Here is a 10,183-nt window from a genome sequence, read left to right on the forward strand (position 1 = left end):
CCCTGTCCCTCTCCCAGTCCCTGTCCCTGTCTCTCTCCCTCTCCCTGTCCCTCTCCCTCTCCCTGTCCCTCTCCCTCTCTCCCTCACCCTCTCCCTCTCTCTGTCCCTTTCCCTTCCCCTGTCCCTGTCCCTGTCCCTGTCCCTGTCCCTGTCCCTCTCCCTCTCTCTGTCTCTCTCTCTGTCTCTCTCACTCAGTGGCAAGGGCTAGGGAATGGGGGTTAAATGACTTGCCCAGGGTCACACTGCTAAGAAATATCTGAGACCAGATCTAAACCCAAGACCTCCTGTCTCTAGGCCTGGCTCTAAATTCACAGAGCCACCTAGATGCTCCTATTTAAAAAAATAAATTAAGAATATCTAGTTTTTACTGAAAATGATTTTTAGAGATGGCGAAGGAAATGGGTTTCTTCAGGAATTTTGTCAGCTGCCGAAAGCTAACAAGGGGTACAAATGAAAACATGTTGTTTTTTAAAATCAAAAAGGTTACTATAATATTGCTTTTTGATTTTCATAATTTTATGTAGCTGTTAAGGACAATTAACATCTAAGTAGATTATAAATAATTTTAAAGAAACAATCATAATGATGATAAAATATATGTATATTTTGTCAACCTCTTTGTATTCCAAGAATGGAGAAGCACTGGGTCCCTAAAATAAAAGTCTCCATACATACTTTATACTAGACCAAAGTGTTGAGTTGCTACACCTTTGGGAATCAGTGTTGCATTGCTCATTTACCTTTATGCTATGGTGAGGAAGATAAAAAAAAATTCTACAGACTTAGGACCAGCCGAAAAAGCAACTGGCTTTTCTAGGGCTAATTTTTTTCCCAACAATGATGTCCTTACCTTCTGTTGTATCCAATAATAGAAAACACTTTGAAAATAAAACAAGATTTAGTTTTTTATTTGGTAATGATAATTATTCCAATTTTCTTCATCTTTTAATAAATAAGAAAATAAAACTAAGCATTCTTATCATATCAATGTTACTGATTCTTTTCTGTGCTTTGTGCTGTTTAGTTAACACCCTGAAAACTTAAGTATAATGATATCTATTAAAATTTTATTCTCTTTTTTTCCTAGTGAGAAGCTGGATGGAAAAACTAAAAGACAAGGTAGGAAAAATATTTTCTTCTTTGGGATTTATTGTAGCCTGTGGAATTTTCTAACAATAGGCTTCTAGAATAGTGTAGCTTTAATTAATTTTCTCAGTTGTAATGGCCTAATGCACACCAGTCAGGAATTAGGAGAGAAAACATTTTCTTTCAATTTTTCTTTATGAAGCATCAAAATTCAATTCAGTGCACTATCTATCCATGAAGCTTTTCTTGATCTTTCCAGTCAATTGCCTTCCTTTTCCAAACTAGCTTGTATTTATGTATTCATTTTGTATATACTCATGGATATACATCTTGTCTTTCCTCAGAATATTAGCAACTTGAGGACAGGAAGTGATTCCTTTTTGTTTTTATGTCTCCAGTGCTTAGCAAAGTACCTGGTGCATAGTGAATATTTAACAGATGCTTGTTGACTATTTTGACTTTGTTGTTAGTAGCACCACTTATACCTAAAAAGGCAAAATCCTACACCCTTCAGTAGATCAATATCTCTAAGGTGATGATTTAGTATATGTCCTAGGGAATTCTTGAAATGAAATTTAACTCTTTCTTGTACCTGTGTGTTAGTTCCAAATATAGGACTGGTAGGATGGGGCAGCAAAAGAAGGTGTGCATGGAGCAGTTGGGCTCTGGAAAGGCATAAGTATCCAGATTCAAGTTCCTGGTGCTGAAAAATAGATGAATTGATGGATTCCACTCAAAAGTGGAGATTTGCAAAGAAGAGCAACAGCCTTAGAAATATATGATGTGGCTATCAACATTAATATTGAGAGGCTCAAATAGGATAATGGATGTAAAACACTTTGCAAACATTAAGGCGCTATATAATGCCAGTTACTGTTATCACTATTATCTGATAGCCACAAGGTGTCGAATCTGGCGATTTCATTCCCAGTGCTTCCTACTGTGCACCTGCTCAGTTCAAACAATGTTTATGGCGCAATTTAAGGGTATGTTGGTAAATGTGTAACAACTGAGATCTCCAGAAAAAAAAGATATGTGCACACATACTTTGAAATTGAATCCACAACATTTATACTTTCTTAAATCTAGATGATCAACAGAACAATAAATCAAACTCAGATTTTTAGTAATTGCCCAGCTGAAAATTTAACAATGGGTCCTCTTGAACCATATGTCTCTAGATTCAGCTGATTCTCTCATTGGAATAAAAAACTCTCCTTGACATAGCTGAGCTACAGAAAAATATTTTCCTTCCTTGCATTATACCTAACACCCATGTTAAAATGCTCAGAGATAGATCAATTTTTTCTACATTCAATTTTTTTACTCCTCTTGATTTATTCCCTCTCTATTTTCAAATTTGTCATTTTAAAAATATTTCCTAATTTCAGACTGTAATGACATATTTATCAAGTTTTGAATACTTTCCTGCTGCTTGGGTCAGATTTTGTTATTTTACTGTAGTCCAGATTTAACTGGGATTTTAGCTATGAGAAAAATCTTCCCCCCACCCTATAATATTAAGGGATTTGTCTCAGATTCCCATAGCTCATCAGACAATCCTGATGCTAGCTTTTCATGCTATGGGGTCAAGTATGTTCTGGGAGCTTTTAAAAAATACATGTGCACATCCACAGATTCTCCTATGCCTTCATCCCTGCCCCAACCTAAGAACTAGCATACAGTTTTAATAAGTTATATTTATTCTGTTCAGATTTTGTAAGTCAACATTACTAGAAATATGTTATTCTCTCAAATATTAAAAGCAGTCCTGGAATATTTTAATTATATATCTTGAGATATCAAAAAATGATATTAGTAGACACACGCAATAAAGGAGAGGTTCAAAAGTTTGGAATGTGATATAATAACAACAGTATTATTTTCTGTTATCTTTCATCCCAAACTAAAATATTTTAGCTACATTATGTCTTAAATGAGAGACCACATGCTATAGTGAATAGGTTAATCTTGGAGTTATGAAGAATTGGGGAAACTTATTGTTCAGTCATTTTAAAATTGTGTCTAACTCTACTTGACCCCATTTGGGGTGTTCTTGGTAAAGATAATATAGTGGCTTGCCATTTCCTTTGTCAGCTCATTTTATAGATGAGGAAACTGAGACAAACAGGGTGAAGTGACTTGTCTAGGGTCACACAGCTAGGCAGTGTTTGAGGCTAGATTTGAACTCATGTCTTGGATCCTGATAAACCACTTGTCTCCTGGATCTTTGAAACTCCAGGGCTGATAGCTTGACATTATCCATAAAGAATAAATCATAAGGACTTTTATTAGTAGAAGAGGGAATCAGTATTTACCCACTGAAACAAAGAGAGATAAAAAACACTAATGTAATGGAAGGAGAAGTAAAATACATGTATGGACATTTCCTCTGACTCTTGGTAGAAAAAGAGAAAGTTTATTAACTTTAATCAGTTAAAAAAATTTTTTTAGCAGGAAACTGTGAGGTAATTATTTGTGTATATCAAGGCAAAGAAGATTCAGCATTGGAAAAGGCACATTAGATAAATAGGGTTCTTTTATAGAAGATATAGAAGCAAATTGCTTAATAGTAGTACTGATAACCATATTTAAGTAAAACTTTTATCCAAAGCAACAAAATGCTTTTTGATTCATCTCCTTTGGAGGCGGCAGTGGTGAGAGGGGTTAGTGGCCATTTTTCTTGTTCAACCATGCCTCATTGTGTCCGTTAAGCAATTTAGGATAATTATAGCTGGCAGTATAGTAAATTTTTTCATCAAAGACTTTTCTGTTTCCCCTCAAAGTACTTGCGAATGCCAAGAGTTATTGTTTCTTGGCTATTCTGTGCATTAGGAAATCCATCGAAAAATCATACAGACACCATCACTGCAGCTCTGACCCCGACTCTGAAGGGCTGAATGGATCAAATTACTGTTAGGGAGAGACTATATATAAGAATATGGTAATTGTAGGCTGGCAAAAAGACCCTCAACCTTACTAGTCATGTTGGTCTTCATCTGTTTCTCATTCTTGCCTGGAATGTAATTAGGAAGTTTCATGAAGCTAGTTGCTCCCTCCTAGTCCTTTGTCTTGAGACAAGTTCTAACACACTTGGCTGGTTCACACTTCTAGAGCTCAAAACAACTAAAAAAACTCCTAGACTGCCCTCCTCTAAATTCTTCTATACCTGTGTTTCAGAAGTATCAATCAGCACTTGGGCCTAGGTCAGGCATCTCAGACTTGGGCCTAGGTCAGATGTCTCAGACTTGGGCCTAGGTCAGGCATCTCAGAAATGGTCCTACGTCAGACATCTCAGACTTGGGTCTAGGTCAGATGTCTCAGACTTGGGTCTAGGTCAGATGTCTCAGACTTGGGCCTAGGTCAGGCATCTCAGACTTGGCCTAGGTCAGATGTCTCAGACTTGGTCCTATATCAGACATCTCAGAAATGGTTCTAGGTCAGGCATCTCAGACTTGGCCTAGGTCAGATGTCTCAGACTTGGTCCTATATCAGACATCTCAGAAATGGTTCTAGGCTGGGCATTGCAGACTTGGGCCTAGGTCAGGCATCTCAAACTTGGGCCTAGGTCAGATGTCTCAAACTTGGGCCTAGGTCAGGCATCTCAAACTTGGGCCTAGGTCAGATGTCTCAGACTTGGGCCTAGGTCAGACATTTCAGAAATGGTTCTAGGTCAGGCATCTCAGACTTGGGCCTGGGTCAGGCATCTCAGATGTAGCTGATGGTCTGAATGGCTTTTTCAAAAGTGAAGTGAACAGGAACTAAGGAAGCAAGAACCAAGACTACAAATTCAGAAGAATCAATACATTTTCTTTATTTGTTCAATAGAGTTTAGGGATAGTAGTATACTTGAAATTTTTTCTTTTCCAATACAAATTTTCCCTTTTTCTTTCTAGTTTAAATGAGATAACATATGAAAGGTGCTTTCCAAATAATAAATTGATATGTAAATGCTGATTATTCTTATTCTTATTGGGCAGGGATGTGGCACAGTTGAGAGAGCAGACTCTTCTCTGTGAGTTCAAATCTAGCCTTAGACACTAACTAGCAGTGAGACCTCAGGCAAGTCACTTAACCATGTTTGCCTTGGTTTCCTCATCTACAAAATGAGCTGGAGAAGGAAACTGCAAACCAGTCCAGTATCTTTGCCAAGAAAGTTGCCATGGAGAGTTGACTATGACTGAAAAATGACTGAACAACAACATTATTCTTATTATTCTTGCAACTTGTTTATAGGTAGGTGTTTCCTTCAGGCACAGAATAAGGATAAAATCAGTCATGTACTATATAGCTACAAGAGAACAGACGTGCTAAGGATAATTTATAAAATTAACAAAATAAGTTCCTTATTTTCATCTTAAAAGAAAAACCCACAGCAAATACTAAAATACAGTACATAGTTTTTTTGCTTAAGAAAGATAAACAGCTAGGCGATGCATTTGATAGATCACTAGACCTGGACTCAGAAAGACCTGAATTTAAATTTGGCCTTAGACACTAGCTGTGTGACCCATTTAACCTCTGCTACCTCAGTTTCTTTATCTGTAAAATGAGGATAACAACAGCACCTATCTCAAAAGGTTGTTGTAAGGACAAAAATGAAAATAATACTTGTGTTTTGCAAACCTTAAAGTGCTTATATAGATACTAACTATATTATGTTTAGAGAAGATATGTTATTTTATTGCAAATATGGGAAAGATGTCATTAGATATGCTTTTTAAAGGTTAAAAAATGAAACCAGAAAAAATGATACTGAACATCTATGTCCTCCCTCATGCTAACCAAGAACATATTTTCCTCCCCCTCTTCTCTATTATTTAATTCAAAAATGACATAGAATATGAACTTCTTTGATGTCTTGTTTGATAGAAAGTCTTGGGAACAAAAAAGAATTTAAATGTATAAAGTAGATATTACATTAGAGAAACATTTTCTGGAATATTCATTTTCCTGATCAGTATTTTCTTGTTATAAGATTCTTGGAAATCCATTCAGGAGGGAAAAGTTGTCATTTTAGTATGTGAATTTGTAAAGCCTTGGACATTAGTTCCAAAGCATAGGTTATTTTGAAATGCACATTTACTTCCATGTCAGTCTCACTAATACATTTATAACTTTTTCATCTACTACTATCTTTCTACTCATTTACAAAGAAAAATACAAAAACAACAAAAAAAAATCCCAAGCCAAACCAAAACAAAAAGCCAAACCTCTTAACCAGAGATGAAATAACTCTTATAAAGTTCAGAGTTTATAAAAGGATATTATAGCTTTTTGGAAAATCTCTGGATTTTATTTCCTTAGGGGAAAATATTTAGTAAGTAGAAAATGCTTTCATTCTTTAATGAAAGACAAAATTCTTGTCTTCCATACTAATTTAAGAAAATGGAGCAAAAATATGCATAATAGAACTACATTGCAGATTCAGAATATATTGTCTCTTCCTAACATTTTAGTTTGCAATAAGGAACCTACAAAAATGGGAAGGGATTATGGCTGGAACATTTTGACATTTCTTTGTTAACTTATTTTTCTTTCCCATTCTGTTTTCAGAAATTCCCTGATGATTAATTAGAAATTTTAGGAAGAGCCAGTAAAAGGTCAAGCAGTAAAATGGAATCACTTAAATTGGCTTTCCCCAAATTAGCTCCCTTTCCCAAATGTTCTCTTTTTCATTGTGTTTGCTTGTCTGAAGCTTAAATATTTGGGGCACATAATGAGAAAACAAGACTCTTTGAAAAAGACATTGATGCTGGGAAAGATTGAAGGCAAAAGGAGAAGGAGACACAAGAGGATGAAATGGATAGATAGCATCTTGGAAACAATGAACATAACTTTGGACAGAGCTCAAGAGACAATGGAGGATAGAAAGGCTTGGTGTGCTAGGGTCCATGGGGTCAGGAAGAGCTGGGCATGACTGAATGACTGAACAGCAGCAGAAGCAATATTAACAATATGCCTGTCTGTGTGCACACACATATGGAGAAGTTTGTTTGGGAGAGGAAAAAAATTTGACTGTGTGTGTGTGGGAATAGCTCCAAGTTGTTCCCAAAAAAGACTCCTGCTATGGTATCATGATTTTGGGCACAAGTACACTTGAGAAAACAAGGAAAGATGCTTAAAGTGTTTTCAAGGATACAGCTGTTACCACTCCCAGGTCTTATGCATTGAGCTCTTTAGCACCTTGTAGAACAGTACATTGAATAAAATGCTCTCCAGGCATACGCACATCAATAGGGAATACAGGAAGGCCCAATGGTAGTGATCCAGATAAACACCATCATTGAACACTTACCTGGCCTTCTTTCTCTCCCTTCATGCCTGTTCTGTGACATGACTGGTTTGGAAATAATAGCTAGGAATCAGGGACTAATTCTGCTTTAATTAGAAAAAGAGGCAACTTTGGAGAATTAGAGAAGATCATGTTTTTGTCAGATTCAGCAATCAATATGCATTTGCGAGAAATAATATGACCCTAACTCTATTTTAGAAGACCCCTGCCCATTTAAAATCAATAATTTTATCCCTATGATTAGATCTAATCAGTATTATCTAGTTTAATGTGATTCCATGGGGACAGTGATTAGTGACATTGTTTAACAAACAATAATCAGAAGCACTCATTATAGTTCATAATTGGATAGTTTCTAAAAATAAGTCTTTCCTTTCATAAACTCTGTTAAGTTCTAACCTGATAGCATAGCTTGAAGGGAGCTCAGTCAGATGGAACAAGCCTCAGTGGAAGTCCCGTGATATATTAAATATGAAAAAAAAACCTTTCCATCTAATATTACTTCCTTTTTAAGTAAGCTGGGTCACTTAAGCAAGAAACGAATGTGGGATTATCAAAGCAGACCTGCTGATAAAGTGGGTGGCACAAAGATAGAGTGGGTGAGTTAATTGCTATATATCCCCTGACTGTTTGGTAGCAATGTAACGAGGGGATGTACCAACAGTTCGGAATCCACCAAAGAGATCACTTACTGAGGCTTGGACTGACCAGGCATGAAAGAATAGAGGTGGGCAATGAAGGGAATAAAAGCTGTACTCTGGAGAAGGTAGAGGTCTCAGAACATGAGGAAGGTCTGGGATCCTATTCGTTGGTGGGTACCGGGGTCCTTCTAATAAATAGTTATTGGCTTGGAGCTCTGCCTCAGTTGTTTTATTGCAGATTGGCAAAGTTCCAGAACTGGATTTGGGCTTAGAGTATCTGTTTCAGATCTGGACTCTTGCTTACAACATTCATGATTTTGGGCAAATGACTTAAATCTTCTCGATCTCAGTTTCTTAATTTCTAAAATGAGGAAGTTGAACTAGGTGACCCATGAAAGTCCTTTCCAGCTCCAAGATTATGTTATGACTCTTTGAAACACACCTTTCCTTCAAGGATTTTATAAGGAAGAGAGCTGTTGTGCTGATTCATGTCTTTCTTCTTCACAGTGCTCTCCTGCCCACTTATTTCCTCTGAGTCAACTTCAGGGCAACTACTGTGTTTGTGGAATAACCCACTAATTTAATTTGTACTTTCTCATTTCTATGTTTCCTTCCCTCTTTTGACTAATTTTTCTCTTTTTGCTGGAATTATCTCTCCTTTGATTGTCAGAGCCTCTCTCTCTCTTTTATTCGTATTCATCCATTTTATTCACTTTTCTTTCCTTGGTGTTGCATAAATTAATCTTGCTGGCTGGGATTTAAAGAACACGAACCCAGAAGTCTAGGTCCTCCTTTAACCTCAAAGAAGCTGAAAAGGTTACAGTGCTTCAAGCACATCAGAGTTTGACTTCAGTTGAGATTTAACATTTCTATCATTTTAATAGTAGCAACATTTTTTTGGAAACCCTCTTCATCCATTTTTAGCACGAATTATATTTTTGTCAAAAAAAACTAATGTTGACAAATGTGTTAATCCAAGTGGTTGGAGGTGTCACTCAATGTGAATGATTTATAGCAGTACATTCTTCCAAATTTTTAAAGGATCCCAAAATAGTGCAGCCTTTCTCTCACCACTCATGTACTTTGCTCCCTGACTTTGTTCCATGTATAATATATTCTATAGCATGGCAAATATTGTTGTTCAGCCATTTTTCAGTCATGTCCCACTCCTTGTGTCTCCATTTAGGATTTTGTTGGCAAAGATATTTGGACTGTTTGCCATTTCCTTTTCCAGTTAATTTTATAGATAAGGAACTGAGGCAAACAGGGTTAAGTGCCTCACCCAGGGTCACACTGCTAGTAAATGTCTGAGAATGGATTTGAACTTTTAGGAAGATGAATCTTTCTGACTCCAGTCCCAGCTTTATGCCACCTAGTTATGCCTAATAGAAAAATTTGAAACCTATAAAAATGAGCTACAACCCAATGGTGGTGAGAAACCCAGAATGGTATTCTGTTTAGTATTCCAATGCTTGTCTCTTTTTCATGCAGGCAGGATACATGTCAGGAATGTTGGTGCCTGTGGGGGTTGGGATAGCTGGAGCCCTATTCATCCTGGGAGCTCTCTACAGCATTAAGATTATGAATCGCAGAAGGCGAAATGGATTCAAAAGGCACAAAAGAAAGGTATGGAAATAATAAAGAAATGTACTCAGTTTCCACACACTCTTGGTGGTCCAGTTTATTCCATAAAGGAAATAGTGCCTAATGAAGCAAAAATCTACTGAAATGCACCAGGGCTTAGTTGTTGCTATTTGTTTTTTGTTTTACTTTAAAATTGGTTCTAGAATCTTTCCTTTTTGGCATAAAGGATTTAATCTTTTTTCTTTTTTTTCTTTCTCCAGCAGAGAGAATTTAACAGTATGCAAGATCGAGTAATGCTCCTGGCTGACAGTTCTGAAGATGAATTTTGAATTCAACGATGTTTCTATTGTGATGTCCAATTATATTATTATTATTTTTTTTACTTTTAGGCAAAAAAATCTTGCTGCATTATTACTATCAGGCCCTCTAGCCTTCTGTCCACTGGATAGTGATTTTTCTTTTCAATGGGCAAAAAAGGGCATGCTGTGTCCTAAATGTATCATGTGATGATTGTTTTTATGCAGTTGTGAATTTCCACTTTCATACACTGTGTCTCATAAATATGCAGTGTGCCTGT

General features: G+C 36.6%; 1 protein-coding gene across 1 annotated transcript in view; it reads left to right on the forward strand.

Annotated features, from left to right (window-relative positions):
* The window catches only part of ARMH4 (armadillo like helical domain containing 4), a 118,355-nt gene extending 108,420 nt beyond the window's left edge, over positions 1–9,935 (forward strand). Inside the window, exons 5-7 of the mRNA XM_044662033.1 lie at positions 1,088–1,119; positions 9,514–9,648; positions 9,867–9,935. Coding sequence (XP_044517968.1) covers positions 1,088–1,119; positions 9,514–9,648; positions 9,867–9,935 — 236 coding nt within the window. The remainder of the gene's footprint in view (positions 1–1,087; positions 1,120–9,513; positions 9,649–9,866) is intronic.
* Positions 9,936–10,183: the final 248 nt, after the last annotated feature.

The sequence above is a fragment of the Gracilinanus agilis genome, chromosome 2 (assembly GCF_016433145.1).
Source record: "Gracilinanus agilis isolate LMUSP501 chromosome 2, AgileGrace, whole genome shotgun sequence".
NCBI lineage: Eukaryota > Metazoa > Chordata > Mammalia > Didelphimorphia > Didelphidae > Gracilinanus > Gracilinanus agilis.